Below are 24619 nucleotides of genomic sequence, written 5' to 3'. Positions count from 1 at the left end.
TTAAATTATATTTTGATGAGTGGGTAATTGTTATTGATTATCTCAAAAGCAATTTTTGTTTTCGAGTTCTGTACAATCAACACTACCTTCTAATATTGGAGATAATAAAGAGACAAACAAACACAAATATTTTATTAGTTCCTAATTTCTGCTGATTCTACTACTTTTTTCTCAAGAAAATTTGAAATGTCATAGAAAATAGGCTCTTGTGCAACAGAGTTATCTTTGACTCACGAAGTGTATTTGTAAATTATGGCGGAAGGAGACGAACAACAACAAGTACTCACGCCAGTAGACTTACAAAAGAAAGTTTATTTTTTGCTTGAACAACTTCAAGAAATGGCAAGCAGTTTGCCACTGTAAGTACTATAAAATGAAACTACACGATGGTACCCAATATTATTTTTCCTTTTGTAAATGACTGTTTCAAGCATGACAAGTGTCATGTTTGAGAATTGTGTGTTGTTTGATAAATAGCATAGTGCTGTACGTATTACCAAGTAAGTATAAGATAAAGACTCCTTTCTACATTTGATTTCAGGAAGTACCAGCAGCGTTTGCCTTGCGAACTACTGTCGGGACTAGCAAATTGTCTCTTGAATGATACAATTTTTGAAATAGTTAAAGGTTTAATGGAGATACAGCACGTTACAGAAAAACATTTGTACCAACAACGACTGCAAGTGCTCCATCGACATAAAAGTGAGACTGGAATACGTGCCCTTGATTGGAAAGCTGACACAACTCGAAAGTTGCAAACTTTTGATGAGATGAGAACGTCAGTTCAGTTGTGACTTAACTGAAGATGTAGACACGAATATACGAATGTAGACGTAGAAAATAACATGACTATACATATTGTGTTGTGAATGATACACTTGTGTTTCCCTCAAGCTCTAACGTTAATAACTGAAGATCTTTCGTGTTGGGTCAGTTTTCTGGTCTACTGTAATTACATGTCTTTAATTCATCCTGTATTTAGTCCTAATGTTGTATTTTCTTTTTGTGTCATGACTTTCTTAAAAAGGAACGTTTCGAAAGTTCATTATGATTTACAGGCATTACAATGAAACTGAAACTTCGCCTCACTAACAGAGATAAATTACTCTTAATATAATTTTGCCAGACTAATGATTACTAATTGTGCAGTCTATTAAGAGCTACAGTATAATTGCTGCTGGAAGTAGCTGCTTTGATAGGTGTATGATTTCAGACCAATATAGGCCTACACTTGTTTCCAGTCGCTATCAGTCATGGCTTTCAATACTTTGTGTGATGGACATCTTCATTAAACAAAATTTAAATACATTCAAATTTAGATAAAACATTTTGTGATATGTAACTCCATGTATTTGCTACTCTTGTTCACAAATATGTAGTCACCTGCTAGTTATAGTTGAGTAGGTTGGCTACACCAGGAACTCATCAGCACTGGCTGAATCCATTTGACTTTCATCAGAACAGCTACTCATGTCAGCCAGCACACTGTAACTCTTCTTAGTGTGAACAATTAATTGACCAATACAGTGTTGCCTTGCAAAAGTTAGAGTTACAGTTAGTCCCCCTCTCATACCAAGGGGGGGGGGGGGAATGTAGAACTGTAACCTCGTGAAGAAGAGATATTTGCTTTTGTATGTACAGTACAGTCTCTGTGAGTCCAATATTTGTGTGTCATCAATTCTTGTTGAAATGATGCAAAAGAGCTACAAACTAATTCTTAAAAATGTTGTGCCAAACAATCAGAATGCAAGTAGTAGATCAATAATGTTCTTCGTAGGCACCTATGAAGTGTTCTTCAAATCTAAGGATAGCTGTTAATATGCAGCATTGTTTCAGAAACTGATCAGATTACTCTTTTCTGGAAGCAAGTGTTAGATATAAGCTGAAGGCTCATTTTCTTTTCTGTGAGGAGGTTGGTGGGACATTTCTCAGTTTGTGCTACAGAGGAATGGATTACTGAGAGTAAATCCAGTGGTTGGCCAGGTGACCAACTACATGTGGGAAGCTCGTTACTAATTTATTTATCGTTATCATTATATTAAGCAGTACACTTTTAAGAGCTGCATATCAAAACCTGCTATCCAAATAAGAATTTATTATTACAGCTTTGACCTAGGACATCATCAAAATCGTGCATATAAACTTTTCATTTAAATCCATTATTCGTAAGATATATGATGACAAGAATTATGGTTATTCTCATGTCATCATATTCATTGGCATCGCTACTTACAACCTTTCATTTTCCAATCTGATTAAGATTTCAGGTTACCCGCCTGATCAATCAGTCACAATAAATTATGTTACAGAAATCATTATAGGTCCAAAATATAACTTGACACTGGCCGGTCTATCTCTGTTTGTGCCTGTATCTGGTTACTATTAGTTTTAGTAATTTATATTCATCTAAAATCATTTTACAGTGTTGTAGGATTTTTCAGTTTAATAAAAGGAAAAACACAAGTCATATATACTACAGACAAGTGAATAAACACTTACATCACTAATGATACAGATACGGAATACATCCCAAGAAAGTGTAAAGAGAATAGCAAGTGGGGCTTAGGAATAAATGTGGACAAAGTGGGATGTATGTGTGGGGCAGGATTTGATGAAAATTGACACAAGTGAAGGAGAAATAACATCCAACAGAAGCCACAAATATTTGGGAACAATAATACATAACTCCAGTACACATGACAAAGAGATTAGATCCAGTCTAGCAATGCTGAAGAGAACAACTAAAGCTTTGCATGTGATGGTATGGAATAATAATACTCAGCGGGACACTAAGAAAAGAATATTCTGCAATGCGCTGGAGAACATAGCTCTACATGGAGCTGAGATGTGGCAAGACACAATCACTACATTCACTGCACAATAGCAATGGTAATTTTACTGATAACAGTGCCGTTAAAGCACAGTTACTAAATACTGTTTCCTTAAATTCCTTCACCAAAGAAGTAGTAGTATATATTACCTATGGGTCTGGAGGTTATAATAGGCCTGAGGCATTCCTGCCTGTCATAAATGGCGACTAAAAGGAGTCTCACACTTTTAGACCCTGAGTTCAGGTCCCATTCTATGGTTTGACCTGCCACTTTCAAAATTCTACAGAAGTGCGGGCCATATGAGAAGGGACGCCTTACATGGTGCACGAGTTAGTCATAGTGCCCGTAGATTCGATCTCCTGAATTTCTTGTCATGGCTTTTCATCTCCACCTTCGATTCAACTGTTTGGGTGAGGACACTTTTTGGGGTATGTCATCTTCTTCTGTTGGATTTCTCTGCGCCCAATATCCAGCATGGTAGCCAGTCCGTTTGTGGTGGGGCCCTCATGTACCCATTTGGTAATAGCCCCCCCCCCCCCCCTCCCCCTGACAACACAGGAATCGCACTGCTGACGATGCCTGAGCTGCAAACTCCCCACACATCCCAAGGAGTAGATGCCTATCTTCCTGGGGCATCAGAACTCCTGGTAACGGCCATGATGCCAGTTGGCCTTTGCTGTGGCTGGGTGGCGCCCGTGGTGAGTGCCCCTGATCGGAGTGGGTGGCATCAGGGCGGATGACCTGCAATGAAGCAGACAGTCTCCTGCTGGTGACCATACAACACCAGCAGTCTCTAAGAAGGGCAAGATAAAATCCAATGCCGACAGGTATGACCCTAAATAGTTTCCCTCCCTTGCTATACCATGGGAGGAACATAGGGCTGCAGAACGGAGAGAACCATATTCGCCTCGGTTTTTATTCTGTAGCAGACCTTTCTATCTATGAAGCCTCAATTTTTTGTTGAACGCCTTGATGATAAGTATGGAGAAGTGACAGCCCTGTCCAAGATGCAAAATGGCGCAGACTTGACAGCATCCCAAGCCCAGTCCCGAGTGTACTCGCCTGTGACAGGCTGGGTGATATTCCTGTTCCCACCACTCCCCATAAAAGCATCAACATGGTCCAGGGGATCATTTTCTATCACAATCTCCTCTTACATCTGTCAACGAGCTCCAGGCCAATTTAGACCATCAGATTTGAAAGATTACACCACATTCATTTGACGTTGACATATGCAGCAGCTACGTCACCATCGCAGTCCAAAGTGCCAGTGGTTCCTCACTCTATGCCACAAACAGGGGGTCCTCCAGGCCACCAGAATGCATCTGCCCCTTTGGTGGCAGGGGAAAATCTTCCTCCGTTGCTCCCAGAGCACCTACTTTGGGAGCAATCTCTACAACGGCATAAGCAGCACCCTTCTCTGGAGCACCTCATAGCCTTTAATCGACACTGTGCCCGTGTTCGCCAGCTTATCAAACAACGGAAACAGGAGTGTTGGGAGAGATACATCTCGACCATTGGGTGCCATACGTCGCCTTCCCAAGCCTGGGCAAAGATCAAATGAGTTTTTGGGTACCAGACTCCATCAGGTGTTCCCGGTGTTAACATAAATGCCATGTTATCTACTGAAGCAAATGCGATTGCCGAGTATTTTGCTGAGCACTATGCTTGCGCCACTGCGTCGGAGAATTGTCCCTCAGCCTTTCGCACTTTCAAATGGTGGATGGAAGGGAAAGTCCTCTCATTCACTACACAACCCATTTACAGAGTGGGAGCTCCTCAGAGCCCTTGCACATTGCCCCGACACAGCTCCTGGGCCAGAGTGGGTCCACAGTCAGATGATTAAACATCTCTCGCATGACTACAAGCGACATCTTCTTGTGATCTTCAACCAGATCTGATGCGACGGTCTCTTTCCATTGCACTGGCGGTAGGGCACCACCATACCAGTGCTCAAACCCGGCAGAAACCCACTTGATGTGGATAGATATCAGCCTCACCATTGTTCTTTGTAAGCTGCTGGAACTTAGGGTGTGTTGGCGTTTTGTTTGGGTCCTGGAGTCACGTGGCCTACTGGCTTTGTGGCAGGGCGGTTTCCGCCTGGGTCGCTCTACCACTGATAAACATGTGTCCCTCGAGCCAACACCTTGTTGCCATCTGTTTTGATTTACAAAAAGTGTATGACACCACCTGATGACATCATATCCTTGCCACATTACATGAGTGGGGTCTCCCGAGGCCCGCTCCTGATTTTTATCCAGAATTTCCTGTCACTTCGTACTTTCTGTGTCCAAGTTGGTGCCTCCCATAGTTCCCCCCATATCCAGGAGAATGGGGTCTGTATTGAGTGTATCTCTATTTCTAGTGGCCATTAACTGTCTAGCAGCAGCTGTAGGGCCATCCGTCTTGCCCTCTCTGTATGCAGATGACTTCTGCATTTCGTACTGCTCCCCCAGTACTGGTGTTGCTGAGCAGCACCTACAGAGAGCCATCCACAGGGCGCAGTCATGGGCTCTAGCCCATGGCTTCCAGTTTTCGGCTGCAAAGTCGTGTGTTATGCACTTCTGTCGGTGTCGTACTGTTCATCTGGAATGAACTTTACCTTATTGATGATCGCCTCACTGTAGTGGAGACATCGATTTTTAGGACTGGTTTTTGATGCTCGATTGACTTGGCTTCCTCACATTCTTCAGTTTAAGCGAAAGTGCTGGCAGCACCTCAGTGCCCTCCACTACCTGAGCAACACCGACTGGGTGTAGATCGCTCTACGCTGCTGCAACTCTACAGAGTGCTTGTTCAATCCCTCCTTGACTATGGGAGTCTGGTTTATGATTTGGTGGTGCCCTCAGCATTGGGTTTACTTGGCCCAGTCCACCACTGTGGCGTTTGACAAGTGACAGGAGCTTTTAGGATGATTCCGTTGAGCAGCGTCCTGGCGAAGGCTGGAGTCTCTCCATTGCAGGTCAGACGTGCGCAACTGCTCGCGAGTTATGTTGCACATGTCCATAGTTCTCCTGCTCATCCAAATTATCGTCTCCTTTTCCTACCAACGGCAGTTCATCTCCCGCATTGGTGTCCCAGGTTAGGGCTTACAATTGCAGTTCATGTCCAATCCCTTCTATCTGAACTGGAGTCCTTGCCTTTACCACCTATACTCGAGGTCCACTCGTGTACACATCCATGATGTACACCTAAGCTGCGGCTACACCTGGACCTTTCACATGGCCCAAAGGGCTCAGTTCACCCCGCGGCTCTCCGTTGTCACTTCCTCTCGATTCTTGACATGTGCCGACGCCATAAAGTGGTTTACGTAGACGGCTCGATGGCTGATGGTCGCATCGGCTTCGCGTATCTCCATGGAGGACATATTGAACAGCATTCTTTGCCCGATGGGTGCAGTGTTTTCACTGTATAGCTGGTGGCTATATCTCATGCTCTTGAGCACATTCGTTCATGCCCTGGGGAGTAGTTTCTTCTGTGTACTGACTCCTTGAGCAGCCTATAAGCTATCGACCTGTGCTATCCTCGTCATCCTTTGGTAGCAACCATCCAGGAGTCCATTTGTATCCTGGAATTGTCCGGTCATTCACTGGTGTTTGTGTGGACCACACGACATGTTGGAATCCCAGGCAACAAACTTGCTGACAGGCTGACCAAACAGGCTACACGGAAACCGCTTATGGAGATTGGCATTCCAATAACTGACCTGCATTCGTTTTTACGCTGCCAGGTTTTTCGGCTTTGGGAGACAGTACGCACAACTAACTGTGTGCCATGAAGGAGACTACGAATGTGTGGCAGTCCTCAGTGCGGGCCTCTCACAAGGACTCTGTGGTTCTCTGCCATCTCCACATTGACTGTGCTTGGGTGATCCATGGCTGCCTCCTGCGCCGTGAAGACCCACCTCAGTGTCGATGCGGCGCCCAGTTGACAGTAGCCCACATTCTGGTGCACTTTCCTACTTTGACTGCCCTGCGATGAAATCTTCGGTTACCGGACTCATTGCCGCTAATTTTATCTGACAACACCACATCGGCTGATTTAGTTTTACGTTTTATTCATGAGGGTGGGTTTTTTCATTTGATTTAAGTTTTAGTGCATGTCCTTTGTCCCCCTGTGTCCTCCACCCTAGTGCTTTTAGGGTGGAGGTTTCATTGTATTGAAGAGTGGCTGGCTTCTCCTTTTTATTCTCATGGTCAGCCAGCCATGGTAATCTGTTTTGTTGTTTTAATCTCTTCTACCTGTTTCTTGCGTTTCTGTGGCTTTCTTCTCCCCTTTTGTCCATTTAAGTGTTTGTTGCCCTTCTGTCGTTGTTGTGGTTTTTCCTGTCTCTCCATTTTGTGTTGTCAGTCTCACTTGTTTTATTCTCACCCATGTGTCATTGTTTTATTCAGAGCAAGGGACTAATGACCTAGCAACTTGGTCCCTCCCCCCCCCCCCATCCCCGCACCTCCCCCCTCCCCGCACCTCCCCCCTCCCCCAGTTTTAAACCAACCAACCAACCATGAGTAAGTCAGAAATAGGTATCCTCATTGTAGAAAAGCAGCTCGAACCACTTAATGAAGACAAGTCTGGACGATTATATACCAATTAGGATTCCTTTTAGAATATGTTAATATAAGAGCTGCATGCCTATTAATCACAGATAGATCCTATCATGACAAAAGATACGCGCCAATTGACTGGAAATCTGAACAGGTCACACCAATACTCAAAAAAGGAAACAGGATTAGTCCACTGAATTACAGACTCATATCACTGACATTGACTGCCTAGCTCTCTGGAAGGCTTTCAGTGCCATTCCTAGCAAGTATCTTCTACACAGCTTGCATGCCGTTGGATATCACCTTACTTGTGGGGTGTGGTGTTATTGTAAGACACCATTCGGGTGCTGGCTGTCAGAAGCATGCAAATGTCATTATCTGTGGACCCTGAAGGGCTGCGCCAGGATGGCAGTATACACAAGTGAGATGCCGAACTTTCGCTCTCCGGGAAGACTAAACAAAACCAGCACCCTCTCAGGCATTGCATAATGGATGCCAACGACAGGGCTCGTGGGCCAGTTCATCAGCGCAGATTGCCTTCTCTGTCCGACAGCTCAGCCCCGCACAATAATGGCTGCTGCCTTCATAGTTAGGCCTGGGAGAACGGACACACCAAGGAAGATAGTTCACTGTTGACAAAAGACTTTATTCAGAGACTGGAAATGCTTGTCATGTTCTACTTGTTTAGTTCTCAAAAGATATATAAATGTGTATGATTATTCAATTATAGCACTGTCTATTGACATTCCGTAGTGTGCCCAGTTACCCTGGTCTGTCTCCCGCTTCCCAGTCTACAAGTTACTTTTGTGATCACTCGAGATACGGCAGTAAGATTAGATTTGGGATTTCCTGTCAGAAAGCGCACAGCTTTTAGAAAGTGACGGAAAGTCATGAAGTAAAATGGAAGTCATATCTGGCATTCAGTGTTCACCAAGAAAATGTTATAGTCCCTCTGCTGTTCCTAACCTACATAAATGACTTAGGAGACAGTCTGAGCAGCCCTCTCAGATTATTTGTGGATGATGCTGTCATTTAACATCCAGTAATGTCATCAGAATATCATAACCAGTGGCAAAATGATTTAGACAAGATACAAAAAGTGGCAGTTGACTCTAAACAATGAAAATTTTGAGGTTATCCCTATGGGCTCTCTAAAACTAAACTCCCTCCAAACAGGCCTTGGAAGGCCCAGTGGTACCGACCATCTGCCGTGTCATCCTCAACTCACAAGCATCAGTGGATGCGGAGATGGAGGGGCATGTGGTCAGCACATTGCTCTCCCAGCTGTATGTCAGTTTATGAGACCGGAGCCGCTACTTCTCAATCAAGTAAAGCCTCAGTTTGCCTCACAAGGGCTGTGTGCACCCCACTTGCCAACATCGCTTGGCAGACTGGATGGGCGCCCATCCAAGTGATAGCCCAGCCCGACAGCGCTTAACTTCGGTGATCTGACAGGAACCAGTGTTACCACTGCAGCAAGGCCGTTGGCCCTATAGGCTCTCATTTCAACTAAACGTCTAGGGATAACAATTACAGACAATTTAAATTGGAAGTGTCACACAGGTAATGTTGTGGTGAGACCAAACCAAAGGCAGTGTTTTATTGGCAGAACACTAAGAAGATGCCACAACTTCTCTAGAGAGACTGCCTAAAGTAAGCTTATCCATCCTCTGTTACAGTATTGGTGTGCGGTATGGGATCATTATCAAATAGAGTTGATGGAGGACAATGAAGAAGTCCAAGGAGGGCAGCTCATTTTGTACTGTTGCGAAATAGAGGAGGGAGTGTCACTGATATGGTAAATGAATTGGGAGTAACAATTGTTAAAACGAAGGTAGTTTATGTTTTGGCAATATCTTTTTACTAAATTCCAATCTCCAGTTTTCTCCTTTGATTGTGAAAATATTTTGTCGACGTCCAGCTACATACGGAGAAATTATCATTGTAATGAAATACGAGAAATCGGAGCTTGATGGAGTGAATGAAGAGTTCATTTTGTCCGTGTGCTGTTCAAGATCGTAACTGTAAGGAAATAGTGTGTGAAAAATAGTTCAGTGAACCTTCTGCCAAGCATTTAAGTGTGTATTGCAGAGTAATCATATAGGTGCAGAAGCAAAGTTAGGGAGAGTATTAGAACAGTAGAAATGGATATATGAGAGATATCCGCAGTCTTCCCCCCCCCCCCCCTCCCCCCCTGCCAGCGACCGGGTGTTTCTGTTGCCCTCATAATATCATCATCATGCAGGAAGTGGCAAGATTGGAACTGGAAAGATTGGGAACTTGTATGGACGCTGATGACCTCAATGTTGAGTGCCCCACAAACCAGTATCATCATCATCATCATCATCATCATCATCATCAGATATCTGCAGTTGACAAGACAGGATACAGAGGCGAATTGAGGTAGTGTGCCAAAACTCCGGGTCAAAGGAGACTTACTGGACATGATGAGAAGGATGGCCTTATGAAATCAGTCTTTTCTTCTCATCCGGTCCAGTAAGTCTCTTCTGATCAGGAGTTCTTGGTGACTTTTCCAAACTCTACTGCTTTTCCTAAACAATCCATTTTTCCTTTACCCCTCTTCCTTCCCCTTCAACCTTTCTGTCAGAAGAAGGAGCCACTGGCTCCGAAAGCTTACATATGTAAATCCTTGTTTTGTATTCTGCCACTGTTTGGTGAGAGGAATAGTGAAAATTAAATAGATTAAGAGGCATATAATCAGCATTTTGATCATGTGCGCATATTATAGTCAACTGCCAGCAATATTGGTGTGTATATTAATGTGTGAATTAAATGTCAAATAGTGTATCTGTTCTTGATCTAAAGAAAGAACAGCAGAGTCTTAATGATGAACATGCCAATTTGTCTCTTTTGTGAAACTGAAGTCATCACAATACATTGTGCAGCCAGTCAAATAATAATCATGTTTCATGAGTAATTTAAAATGAGGACCCACACCCATTCCATTACAAACGTTAGTCCTTACCTTTTGATATTTTTCCAGCCATTTCTTAGGTATTTTTGAATAATAATCTCAAAGCAGCAGCATTTGCAACAATAATTATTTCTCCATCACTGAAAATAAGAAGAACCATTTTTAATCACCCTGTAATATTTTTCACTACGATAGTTACATAGCATGTTTTTAACATAATCTGTTTTACCTGAAATTGTGATAAATTTGTGTTGTTTTGTTCTGAACATAACGACTTGATTGTGGAGAGAAGTGTCTTAAGACCTTTGTGGTTCCTTTTCATTTTTAAGATGGAGAATGACAAAATATCTAAAGGCCATACTACGAATATTTTCGAAGAATTGGAGATATACACTCACACAAATAATTTCTCGAATGACTTACTCAGTGAGCAAACTGAAGTGAAACACAAGCTCTACTTAGAAAATTTTATTGAAATTTGTTGCGATGGGAAAGGATAAACAGGACAGATAACAAACACAAAAATTTAACTGTATAATATGTATGTAACAAACACGCCATCCGTGACTCTCAAAGATAAAAAATCTGTAAGCGTACAGCATTGAAGGGTCCCAATTGTCAGATAGCTGTCAAACCACTATTATCATGAAAAAAAATTGTGTTACAACAGCTGAATGATCATAGGTGGCCCCTGAATGCCATATGATCGTCAACTCCACCTAGACTTCAGTAGAAATGTAATCTATAAAAATACTTTCTTGATCATAAGTAAGATGTGAAAAAGTTTCATTATTCACAACACTCACAGGTGCACTTGGAAATGGCATTGTAAGCCAAAACAGACAACCTTGTTGCACACAAATATCTAGAGAAAAGCAAATAAATATTATATTGGAGCTACTGGAATTTATTACTTGTAAAATGTCGTATTTCTGAATTGTTTGCCTTCTTGTGGGCCGGGAAGCATTTGAGCGTCCGGTCACCGGAATTGTGTAGACTTTTTGCCGTTGCATTTTACTGCAGTGTTGCCCGGGGAGCACCATCTTGGAGGTTGTCTACATGTCACCCATTCTAGCAGGAAGAGCTGGGGTCTACTACGGAAACTGGGTGGTGCCACAACTCCACGAAGATCGGCCGCGGGTGTGGGCCCATCCGAAATAGCGACCTCCAAAATACGCCTGAAGACTGAGGAGAAGAAAAGGATCTCCAGGAACCTAACCAAGGAACTAGCCAATAATCCAATTAATCTAGATATTGTCAAAGCAGTAGACGTTGAGGAGATTACCCAGGCCCTAACACTAATGAAAACAGGGAAAGCAGCCGGACCCGACGAAATCCTCCCAGAATTTCTGAGGGAGCTGGGACCCATTGGGAGGAAATGGATGGCCAAGCTCTTCACGGAATGCATTAAATCAGGTGCACTCCCGAAGTTATGGAAAGAAGCTAAGGTAATAGCGGTACTGAAACCAGGGAAGGATGGAGATAATCCAAAGAACTATAGACCGATCTCACTGCTTTGTACCTCTTACAAACTATTTGAGAGAATATTACTGGCCAGACTAGCACCATACATTGAGGCGAACCTCCCGAACTATCAAGCAGGGTTCCGTGTGGGAAGGAACTGCTGTGAACAAGTTTTGTCCCTTACAACATATATAGAGAAAGGCTATGAGAACAAGCTGAAAACGGGCCTGGTATTAATAGATCGTACATCAGCCTATGACACTGCCTGGACCGAAGGACTACTGCTCAAGCTTACTCGAATTATCAAATGCAATGAGACATACACATTACTAAAAAATATGCTGACAAGCTGGAAGATCAAGGTCTATCTCCATGGAAAGAGCAGCAAAAGCATGGTCATAAACAATGGCCTGCCGCAGGGGTCAGCCCTGGCGCCGACCCTTTTTAATTTATACATATGTGATATGCCGAGCACCAGGTCGCGTAAATTTGCATATGCGGATGATCTGGCCATCGCATACCAAAGCAAAAATTTCGAAGATCTTGAAAAAACATTGAATGCGGACCTTGAAGTGCTGAACACCTACTACCTTAAGTGGCATTTGCATCCCAACCCAAATAAAACGACCAGTACCATAATGCACCTTAATAACAGAGCTTCAAGCAGGAAACTACAGCTTTCCCTGAATGACCGGCATATCATACATGAAGATAAGCCCAAATATCTGGGAGTAAAATTAGACCGTACACTAATGTTTAGCTCCCACCTGGAAGACACCAAACAGAAATTAAAATCTCGAAATGCCATTATGTCTAAACTGGCCGGAACATCATGGGGGTGCGGAGCTAATACACTAAGGACGTCAGCATTAGCCCTTGTGTACAGCGTGGCTGAATATTGTTCACCAGTCTGGGCGAAAAGTGCGCATGTAAATAAAGTAGACACCCAATTGAAAGAAACGATGAGAATTATCTCGGGCACACTTAGGGCTACCCCATGTGACTGGCTCCCAGTCCTTGCCAACATAGAACCCCCTGATATAAGGCGCTCCATGGCGACCTCAAGAATATATAGGGAGATCGTACACAATCCAGAACTCCCTATACACCAAGACTTATCACCCATCAACAGGCTAAAATCTAGGTCCCCCTTTTGGAAGATTGGCAGGGAATTACAGGACTTCGACCCAAAGCTAGCCTGGGGGGAATCATGGTGCAAAGGGACACACAAGAACCAAAAGCTTATCGATGACCCCAGCAAGAAGATAAATGGTTTTGATCTCCCTTGGAAGCTCTGGGTTGCCTTAAATCGCCTTAGAACAAGTGTGAGAAGATGCAAACATCTAATGAATAAGTGGGGACTTGCGGAGAGTCCTGTGTGTGAATGTGGTGAAATACAGACAATGGATCACCTACTGGTGTGTGAAGTGGTAGGATATAGTGGTGAACTGAAGGACATACATTACTTGCCTGACCTAGCCATAGATTGGCTCAAAACTAGCATTGTGTAGTGTTGTAATTTCCTGGTGGATTGTAATGACACTGTAATATTTGCCTTGTATATGCCGAACGAATAAATAAAAAATAAGTCGTATTTCCATATAGTTCATACTGGAGGCCCTACTGGTGAGGGGAGGGACCTTTAAATTTAATCCTGTTTTTGTCTGACTATACTGTATGCTCATGGAAAGCAAAATTTTGTTATTTGCTATCATTCCTAGTTTTGGATTTTCAATGGTTCCTCTCAACCCAGATTCTGAGCTACTTTTTTCTTATTTTTGTAGCAGACACATTTCACATAGAAACAGAGCATATCTCTTACTTCTTTGCATGATTGTAGAATTTGTACCTGCTAATTGTGTTGTCTGAACTGAAATTTACACAAAGTTGACAACATTTTGCATTGAATTCAGTAGTAAATAAATTGAATTAAAATGTTATAAAATCTATTGCACTCCTAGGCTCACAGACTCTGCATTGTATAAAAATCTTGTGAGTGAAATTTGTTTCAATTTAGAGGAGACATCGCCACCTTCATTTGACATGTTAATACTTTGCGGAAGTTATAAAAAGAAAAATGCATTTTCATAATCTATAAATTTGAATTATTTAATGAAATACAAATTATTTTTATTTTCAGTGGAATTACAGGAGATCACGACCCAGACTACTGATGAGACAATAAGAAATGCTCAACGGCTACTGTTGATCAGAAAACATCGCGAAGAAATGAAGCAAACAGATATGAAATTAGTGCTTCAGCTAGATCAGAAGGTGAGATATTAATCTTCTATTCTTAATTTTAATGTAACCATTGTTATGTTTTACATAGTAAAGATACTCAGCAATCTTCTCTCTGGTTTTCGTACCGTAAGCACGAGAAGCTGTGTTCTGTATGCAGAAAATTGAATTATTATCTGAAACTAAATGTTACGAAATTTTGAGACTGAAGTAGGAACAGTTCTTTTTATTTTGAATAAAGATACTCAAATACAATAAATATTATTGGTGGGAAATTGACATTAAGTATATTTTATATTAATATTACAACCACTATTGTGTGGTAGTTATCTATTGGGATAATTGTTGAAGAAGGGACTTTTCATACAGCACATCAAATGACTGGTTAGATTGTTCTTCAACAACAAACAGCCACTTCTATTCAGAGTATAAGTACTTTTGCTAACACCAGGACTTAAATTTACCAAGCAGAATAAATTATTCACAACATTTTCACATGCAGTGACAATTACAGAAATACTGAGTGATATTATAGAGATTTTTAAATTTCCTAAAATGTTTGTTCTCTCTCTCTCTCTCTCTCTCTCTCTCTCTCTCTCTCTCTCCCCCTCCCCCCTCCCTCTCCCTCTCCCTCTCCCTCTCCTTCTCTCTGGCACTGTAGCCTAACTGGGTTGATGGTAGTGTCAGCTGAAGCAGGTGATGTTAATAAGGAAGAGAGAAAGGTGAGACATTATAGTGGGAGTGACAGCTAGCTAATAATACAGTACAAACGAGAGCTTCCCTGGGCAGAGGCTGGCAGGAGCAGTACTGTGTTGAACATAGTCGAATAGAAAGTGTGAAAGGACAGAATGAAGGGAGAGGTAGACTGCCAAAAAAGAATTCTGTTAAACCAGATTATCCAGCCGATTATTTTGGCATGTAAATTTTTAATGTGGAACCAAAAACTCTCGTCATTTTTCACATAGGCAAAATACTGTCAAAGACAAGCCACAATGTTATAATCAAGTGTTAATTTTTGCACCAATGTGCCTGTGGAAGTGTAAATAACGTGTGATCTTTACTCACTGTGAAACATTGTCCTAGTTCCATTTCTCCTGACATACTGTGCATTAAATTGTTGACTTCCTGTCTGAAAATTCAACGATCAGCTCCTTAGTGGCATTGGCATGCTTGATTGTTTTTCTGATATGTTAACTATAGGACACCTTTACATACCAGTTTATTGACAATGCCTCAGTTGATGGCTCAGTGAACAGATTGTTTGTATACGATATTGTCTGTATATTTTCTGTAGTATGTTTGTAAGTGCATTAGTTTTGAGTACTTGCTTGATTATCTGTTCTGTTCATGAAATTTAGTTTCTTTTTGAATATTCCTGCAACACTCAGAATTTTCTGTGTAGAATGTAGATTCATAGGTGTCATGGATCTGATGATGCACTGATCATATTAATGAAAAGTAAGGTCAGGGCTCTAGTTTTGGCTATTATCCCACTAATGGCTGCTTTGATGTAATGAGTTAATTTTTAAGCTTCTTCGGAATACCAGACAATCCTACCACAATTTACCATAAACATGAAAGGTGCTATTCAATTGTCTATATGAGCAATTCTTTCTTCTCATTTGGTGTCACTCTTTTGTGAAAAGATATGTTTTGAAAAAATTGAGGGTTGTTTTTTAAATCTGTTTTAGATATTGTACATGTTATATGAAACATCAGAAGAAACTGAATTTCTTAGGAGGTGAGGTTAAGGATTATATTTTCATTTCATATATGTTAAATATTATGCAACCTAAAAACATTTCATCAAACTTCTATGGACATGAACATCCATATTTAGTCTTGTTTCTCAGTCGTGGCCATGCATATTGGATCATGTGAGTACTGTTTTTTTGCATTCTAAAAACTACTACAAAACATGCATAATGCAGAATTGGGCTGCATCATAACTGGGATAATTTCATTTAAATAGATACAATCCTGTCAGAAGAGCATTCGCACCTGAGCATTATACCAGTCTGAAATTACTGCTACAGTTGTAAGGTTCTTTTATTTAGAAAAGACCGGTTTCGGGCTCTTATACACCCATCTTTAGGTGGTATACTGAAAATAGCAAGAGATGAGAGAATCTCTCTTGCTATTTTCAGTATAACACCTGAGGAGCCCAGAACGGGTCATGTTCTAAATAAAAGAACCTTACAACTGTATCGGTATTTTCAACCTCTGGTCATTCAAGTAGGCTTATTTCGAATATTTTTGGTACTTTTGTATTAACTCGGACCTAATTAGTAGTATTGCCTGGGCATTTCATATTAATTTATCTGTGCTTGTAACAGTAAAATATGCAGTAGGGACTATGCAAAACTAACATTTTTTTAACTCAAGGTCTTTGTGCATTATTTGTCGGAAAAATTAGTCAATAAAAGAATGAGAGTTTTCTGTATTCTCTCACCAAAGTTAAAATCACACTGAAGGCTGTTGATGAAGGAATGAAGGTTACTCCTGCAAACAATTTGTACAATTTTATAAGAACAATATTAAGACATAAAATTTCTGGTGTATACTCATGACAGTCTACAGGGCAATGTGGCACACATTCTGTCTAAAAAAAAAAAAAAAAAAAAAATGTGAGTGGACTTCGTTATTGACTGTTCCAACATGGGATTTTCAATTATTAAGGAAACTTTCTGTACATTGGTAGAGTAGACTTGGGAAGTTCTAATGCTGCATTTGCAACCACTCAACCTGGGAAAAAGTTGTATTATGAAAAAGACATGAAGTTTTCCCGTGAAAACATGCTGAATATGTTAATAGGCTTAGAGGTCTGCTACAGATGAAAAACTAAGAAATTTGTTCTGGGAAGTATCTGAAACTTTAAATTATAAGTATGTGTGTTAAATCACGAGTGGGAAGAAAATCCAGAGGTATTATTACTTTTCAAGTTCTGGAGCAAAATAACTGATGAGGTTGAAATGCATGCAGCGAGTGGTAACACTGATCAGGTTCTACCAGATAACAGAGTCCTTATCCCTGTTAACAATCCAGCAGATAAAATTTCATCAAACACAGACAGACGTAATCCTTCATCCATCCAAAATCTTGAAATTATCCAAACATTTTTGCCACAAGCAGCACTTTACTCTGAGGATGGAAGATGGATAGACAGAGGAAGCAGTTTAGTAATGATGAGAAAGAAATGCATGAACATTTGAAAGCATCTTCCAGTGGAAACTTGAAAGTAAAGGACTTTTGTTCTGATAAAAATTTAGTTTAACAGGAAACAAAACAATTAGAGCGGCAGTTTTTATGTATGTGTCTGTTATTTTCAAAATGCTTTCCTATTCAGAATGTGAAATTCATTGCCTAAGAAGTTCTAATGCTTAAAAACTTGTTTTGAATACATTCAAAATGAGGTTTTGTTTATAACAGCTGAAGATATTTTAGGGAAATTGCAATATCCAGTCTTCATGCAAGGACGGACGGACACTAAAAACAAAGTTTCTTTGGTACATTGACCCACATAAAAAATAAATTTGTCTGAAGGTTGATTTAAGTAGTTTATAGGCCAATATTTTTTGTTAACTCAGTTGTGTAACTTTTTCTACTTTATGTATGTTTGTTGTCTCTTGTGCTTGAACGAATTACTTTCAAGCAAACGAATTCTACAGTTATTTAGAGCCACCCTTTTATTGTAATGTGTAGAGGTTAAAAGTGGGGAGAAGACTGACCATAGGTTGGGTTAACATTGCCAAATTTGGTGAAATATGCCATTTTCCAGAAATGTGATAGCTTCTATCCAAATTATTATCTTGTGATTATAATAGAGGGAAACATTCCATGTAGGAAAAATATATCTAAAAACAAAGATGATGTGACTTACCAAATGAAAGTGCTGGCAGGTCGACAGACACACAAACTAACACAAACATACACACAAAATTCAAGCTTTCGCAACAAACTGTTGCCTCATCAGGAAAGAGGGAAGGAGAGGGAAAGATAAAAGGATGTGGGTTTTAAGGGAGAGGGTAAGGAGTCATTCCAATCCCGGGAGCGGAAAGACTTACCTTAGGGGGAAAAAAGGACGGGTATACACTCGCACACACACAGATATCCATCCACACATATACAGACACAAGCATATTCTCTTCTTGTCCAAACTGGTTATCGTCCATGTTTCACTTCCATACATGGCTACACTCCATACAAATACTTTCAGAAACGACTTCCTGACACTTAAATCTATACTCGATGTTAACAAATTTCTCTTCTTCAGAAACGCTTTCCTTGCCATTGCCAGTCTACATTTTATATCCTCTCTACTTCGACCATCATCAGTTATTTTACTCCCTAAATAGCAAAACTCCTTTACTACTTTCAGTGTCTCATTTCCTAATCTAATCCCCTCAGCATCACCCGATTTAATTTGACTACATTCCATTATCCTCGTTTTGCTTTTGTTGATGTTCATCTTATATCCTCCTTTCAAGACACTGTCCATTCCGTTCAACTGCTCTTCCAAGTCCTTTGCTGTCTCTGACAGAATTACAATGTCATCGGCGAACCTCAAACTTTTCACTTCTCCATGAATTTTAATACCTACTCCGAATTTTTCTTTTGTTTCCTTTACTGCTTGCTCAATATACAGATTGAATAACATCGGGGAGAGGCTACAACCCTGTCTCACTCCTTTCCCAACCACTGCTTCCCTTTCATGCCCCTTGACTCTTATAACTGCCATCTGGTTTCTGTACAAATTGTAAATAGCCTTTCGCTCCCTGTATTTGACCCCTGCCACCTTCAGAATTTGAAAGAGAGTATTCCAGTTAACGTTGTCAAAAGCTTTCTCTAAGTCTACAAATGCTAGAAACGTAGGTTTGCCTTTTCTTAATCTTTCTTCTAAGATAAGTCGTAAGGTTAGTATTGCCTCACGTGTTCCAAAATTTCTACGGAATCCAAACTGATCTTCCCCGAGGTCCGCTTCTACCAGTTTTTTCCATTCGTCTGTAAAGAATTCGCGTTAGTATTTTGCAGCTGTGACTTATTAGACTGATAGTTCGGTAATTTTCACATCTGTCAACACCTGCTTTCTTTGGGATTGGAATTATTATATTCTTCTTGAAGTCTGTGGGTATTTTGCCTGTCTCATACATCTTGCTCACCAGATGGTAGAGTTTTGTCATGACTGGCTCTCCCAAGGCCATCAGTAGTTCTAATGGAATGTTGTCTACTCCCGGGGCCTTGTTTTGACTCAGGTCTTTCAGTGCTCTGTCAAACTCTTCACGCAGTATCTTATCTCCCATTTCATCTTCATCTACATCCTCTTCCATTTCCATAATATTGTCCTCAAGTACATCGCCCTTGTATAAACCCTCTATATACTCCTTCCACCTTTCTGCCTTCCCTTCTTTGCTTAGAACTGGGTTGCCATCTGAGCTCTTGATATTCATACAAGTGGTTCTCTTCTCTCCAAAGGTCTCTTTAATTTTCCTGTAGGCAGTATCTATCTTACCCCTAGTGAGACAAGCCTCTACATCCTTACATTTGTCCTCTAGCCATCCCTGCTTAGCCATTTTGCACTTCCTGTCAATCTCATTTTTGAGACGTTTGTATTCCTTTTTGCCTGCTTCATTTTAGTATCTCCAGGATTCTTCCAGGTATACAACCTTCTTTTATGATTCTTGAACCAAGTGTTAGCTATGATTAAGTTATGCTCTGTGCAAAATTCTACAAGGCGGCTTCCTCTTTCATTTCTTCCCCCCAATCCATATTCACCTATTATGTGTCCTTCTCTCCCTTTTCCTACTGACGAATTCCAGTCACCCATGACTACTAAATTTTCATCTCCCTTCACTACCTGAATGATTTCTTTTATCTCGTCATACATTTCATCAATTTCTTCATCATCTGCAGAGCTAGTTGGCATATAAACTTGTACTACTGTAGTAGGCATGGGCTTTGTGTCTATCTTGGCCACAATAATGCGTTCACTATGCTGTTTGTAGTAGCTAACCCGCACTCCTATTTTTTTATTCATTATTAAACCTACTCCTGCATTACCCCTATTTGATTTTGTATTTATAACCCTGTAATCACCTGACCACAAGTCTTGTTCCTTCTGCCACCGAACTTCACTAATTCCCACTATATCTAACTTTAACCTATCAATTTCCCTTTTTAAATTTTCTAACCTACCTGCCCGATTAAGGGATCTGACATTCCACGCTCCGATCCGTAGAACGCCAGTTTTCTTTCTCCTGATAACGACGTCCTCTTGAGTAGTCCCCGCCCGGAGATCCGAATGGGGGACTATTTTACCTAGCCGGAATATTTTACCCAAGAGGACGCCATCATCATTTAATCATACAGTAAAGCTGCATGTCCTCGTGAAAAATTACGGCTGTAGTTTCCCCTTGCTTTCAGCCGTTCGCAGTACCAGCACAGCAAGGCCGTTTTGGTTAATGTTACAAGGCCAGATCAGCCAATCATCCAGCCTGTTGCCCTTGCAACTACTGAAAAGGCTGCTGCCCCTCTTCAGGAACCACATGTTTGTCTGGCCTCTCAACAAATACCCCTCCGTTGTGTTTGCACCTACGGTACGGCCATCTGTATCGCTGAGGCACGCAGGCCTCCCCACCACAGCAAGGTCCATGGTTCATGGGGGGAGGAATGATCACGTCATCCAGTTATTTATCGTAGCCTTGCTAAACTAGCAGCAGTCTTTTCTCGCCATTAGGTAATATGGTTAATGTAACTAGTGTAATTTTCCCACCGACATTTCATTGACTTCTCTCTACCCTCTGTCCCCTTGTTTGTCTATTCATCACATTCGCTAAACATTTTGCGCATATAACATAGTAGTACTCACTTGTTAATTTGTTCATAGCTTCTATGTGTATTTCATTATACTTGTGATTTTCGCATAGAAAAATATTGAGAGGTGACCTGTCCATGGAAAAACAGTTTCTGTACAGCTATAAACACTCACTGACAATGTATTGACTACCTGTTTATTCTTAAGTTGTTTGAGGGTGGCTTTGAAAGCGAAAAACTGGTTCACAAGAAACTGTAAAATATGTATTATTGTGTAACATCAGTATTGCGTATTTCAGTTGTTACTGTGTTATTTCCCAAGTACTGATAAAATATGCCATAAAAATTATGAGATTATAATATGGGATGATTTTCCACCCAAGTTTATTTGTTAACTAAACAAAAAATAAAATTAACCATACCGGCATTAAGTTTTATCTGCGGCCCATTAAACAGTGGCAGACAGAGAGAGAGAGAGAGAGAAAAAAAAAAGAAAAACAATAGAGCCTCACTATTTTTCAAGTTTATGGAGCAGAGGAAATAGAGATAAATAAATAAATGGTAATGGGGATCTGTATGAGAATCTACATGGAGATTATATAATTGTAGTTATAGAATATTTAACTTAATGTTGTTACAATATTAGGAAAAGAGTAGTTGCTACTCACCATGTAGTGGAGATGCTAAGTCACAAGTAGGCACAACAAAAACACTCAGAAAATGAGCTATCGGGTAACAAGGCCTTCATCAAAGATAGAAAATGTGCCAGCCCGCCCGCCCGCGCGCACACACACACGACTGCAGTCACTGGCTGCTGAGGCCACACTGCGAGCATCAGCACATGATGGGAGCAAGGAGGAGGCTGGGGCATGGAGGGTGGGGATAGCAGGATAGAGGTGGAGGACAGTAAAGTGCTACTTAGCAGGAGCATACAAGGACGAGGTGGAGAGTGTTTTGGACAGCTAGGTGCAGTCAGGAGTTTAGATGGAGGGCCAGAGAGGGTTAGCGGAAAAGGAGAGGGGCAAAAGACTGTGGGTGCATTGGTCGAATAGAGAACTATGTAGTGCTGGAATGGCAACAGGTAAGGGGCTAGAGGGTAAGGACAAAAACTAATGAAGGTTGAGGCCAGAAGAATTAAGAGAATGTAGGATATATTGAAGGAAGAGTTCCCTCGTGCACAATTCATAAAAGCTTGTGTTGGTGGGAAGGATCCAGACAGGCTGCTGCTCACAGTCTGGCCTCAGCAGCTAGAGACTGTGAGTTGTAGGTGTGTGTGTTTTTTATCTCTGACAAAGGTCTTGTTGGCAGAAATCTCTCCCTTATATGGTGGGTAGCAACTATCCTTTTCATAATATTGTTACATTCCATCCTTGATTTTCGATTGTTGAATGCTTCCTCATTTATGTTGAATTTGTCAGGTTTCAGACCAACAAGTAGTTCTGGAGAAGGCTGGAGTTCCAGGTTTTTATGTTACAAACAATCCACTTGAAGTGAAAGTGCAAATGCATCTACTTGACTTCATTTTACGACTCAGTAAGATGAAAACACCCACCTGACGAGATGAACATGGCTTTCTGCTGTGATTACACTTCGTGGTGTCATTGCAGAATGCCATTGGTCAGTGGAAGCTATCGGATCTTTCCGGTTCCTGTGACTATCCTCGTGAATGGTAAATGTGAAGTATTAAGTAGTAGTTTTGAATTAAACTGGACAATAGATTACAGTTAGGTGGCACAAGCATGATCACTTGCTGTTCAGGCAGCCAATTTGTTTTGGTTCACTTGAGAGATTATATTTTCAAGTAACCAAAAGCTTGGAGTTTTCACTGTATTAAAATGGGCCATTACCATTGCTTGTTCATAGGATAAACTACAATCATTAAGAAATCCATACTAGTGTTGGAATGTAACAGTGTCATTTGCAATTGTAAAGTACATCACCCAATATTTAAAGGAAAAGTAGGCATTTTAAAGTGCTATAGCAATATAAATATTTGGGATATTATTTTTAACAAATATCGTATGTATGTATAAATCATGACTATTTGGTTTAAAATTCTAAATGAGCATAAGCAATTGGTGTTACATTGTTGTTCATGTTCTTTTACAACTTGTCATGTAACCATAGAAGTAAGATGGACCATTTGTACATGAGTAGAGAACTTGCTTGTATTTCTAAGAAACATGTATAGTACACATTACAAAATCAACATATTGTACTTGTCATCTTGTTTCATTGTTTTGTGTTACCAATGGAAATATAGGATGAGACATAAATACACATTTTTCATACCTTAACTTTTGGCAGAGAATATGTCTACATTGATGTAATATAACATTTGTGGAAAAAAAGAAACATATTTGTAGCAAAACCATAGACATTATTTCAGATTACTTCACTAAAACTCTTTAATTGTTTGTTGAGTAACTAAATTAACCTGAAGAAATGCATTTTGTTCATAAGCTAAATAAATATTTTACTGAATAGTAAATCAGTGATTTTTAGATGACTTATATTTAGTTTCTGACATATTTATTTCTTATTGTGTGTGTGTATGCATATGAATATACAGACTCAAGCCTACTCTGTTTAATATCATCAAACAGGGTACTAATGTTATGTTTTTGTCACTTTAGCAACCTGCCAGTTGATGATGACATAAATTGAAAGATATGTAAATACTAATACAGCTGTTTTAAGTCTGTCAAAATTTTATATTATTTTTGTATGATAAAAATATTGTAATAAATAACTGATAATTCACGAAAAATGTTTTTCCTATTATAATACCTAATTGAGAGCATCTCCAACAATGATGAAAAACATACATAGCACAAATTTTGCAGGAAAGAACATGAAACATTCAGATGATATGATACAGCACAGTCTTCAGGATTTGACTTAGCATAAGGGAATCTGTTTTGATGACACTGATGATTCTTTTGCCAAGTTGATAGGTCCTATGGAGGTTAGCAGGACTATAATGAAATTTTTATGTGCCTTGAAACTTTTGTTTGATCCACAGAAATTTGGCAGAGAAGTATGCAGTATGCTGTAGCAAACACATGAAGTTCTTCTTCTTCATGGATGGATCACTTATGACCACGCGTAATCAACATTTTTTGGCCTTCCTTTTCATTCAGTATTCCTTCATACGCAATGAATGGGCTAGTTTTTGTTGCGCAAACCACTAATGTCGGTTAGTTTTCCTCTCTTCTTCCTCAAAACCCCATGTTTTTGTGATTTTTATGATTTCATTTCTGTCATGTAGATTTGGAGACCCTAATTCTCTCTGGTCTTTTTCCGTCTGTTTGTACCAGTTCAGTCTTGTACATTAAACTACATGGAATTGTTTCTAACAGCTTCATCAGGACAGTATTTTACACTTCACAAAGGGGCACGTGCAAGATCATAGTTACGATAGCTATTATCTTAATGAAGGAAACCATTAAATAATACTGGGTGCAAAGACAGATATGTAAACATTTCACTTGATTTACTTTTGCATGAGAACTTGTAAAAAGATAAATTAGTACATGCTGCACGTAAAGATTGCCATTTTGGAACTTGAGTGAATAGGATCAAAGTATGGTGAAGAGTGTCTTACATTTTCCATTAAAAATGATTAAAATTTGATTGATTATGATCTTGGAAACAAATATATAGTCACTTTGTGGAAACTGCCACTGGTTTCTAACACCAAACATAGCGAAATTTATTTGGCTGATGAGGAAGTTAAATTCCAATTTCAGTGGATCTATTTATGGTACACCCACTGGATATCAGTGACTGAA

The 24619-nt window shown here is 40.3% G+C and overlaps 1 protein-coding gene across 1 annotated transcript; it reads left to right on the top strand.

Moving 5' to 3' along the window:
• The first annotated feature begins 250 nt into the window (after nt 1-250).
• On the top strand, nt 251-23557 carry LOC126203224 (gonadal protein gdl). Its single transcript, XM_049937469.1, has 4 exons — nt 251-359; nt 542-702; nt 13915-14048; nt 22244-23557. The coding sequence occupies exons 1-4, from the start codon at nt 253-255 to the stop codon at nt 22379-22381; spliced, it is 540 nt and encodes a 179-aa protein (XP_049793426.1). The 5' UTR covers nt 251-252; the 3' UTR covers nt 22382-23557.
• Nucleotides 23558-24619: the final 1062 nt, after the last annotated feature.

Source organism: Schistocerca nitens, chromosome 9 (assembly GCF_023898315.1).
Source record: "Schistocerca nitens isolate TAMUIC-IGC-003100 chromosome 9, iqSchNite1.1, whole genome shotgun sequence".
Taxonomy (NCBI): domain Eukaryota; kingdom Metazoa; phylum Arthropoda; class Insecta; order Orthoptera; family Acrididae; genus Schistocerca; species Schistocerca nitens.
This window is presented reverse-complemented; position numbering and strand designations above follow the sequence as displayed.

Excerpts from the sequence above, each read along its gene's own strand:
- LOC126203224 (XM_049937469.1), top strand. The coding sequence starts at position 253 with ATGGCGGAAGGAGACGAACAACAACAAGTACTCACGCCAGTAGACTTA. Across the intron at positions 360-541 it reads ATGGCAAGCAGTTTGCCACT|GAAGTACCAGCAGCGTTTGC; the intron begins GTAAGTACTATA and ends ATTTGATTTCAG. Across the intron at positions 703-13,914 it reads AGTGCTCCATCGACATAAAA|TGGAATTACAGGAGATCACG; the intron begins GTGAGACTGGAA and ends TTTTATTTTCAG.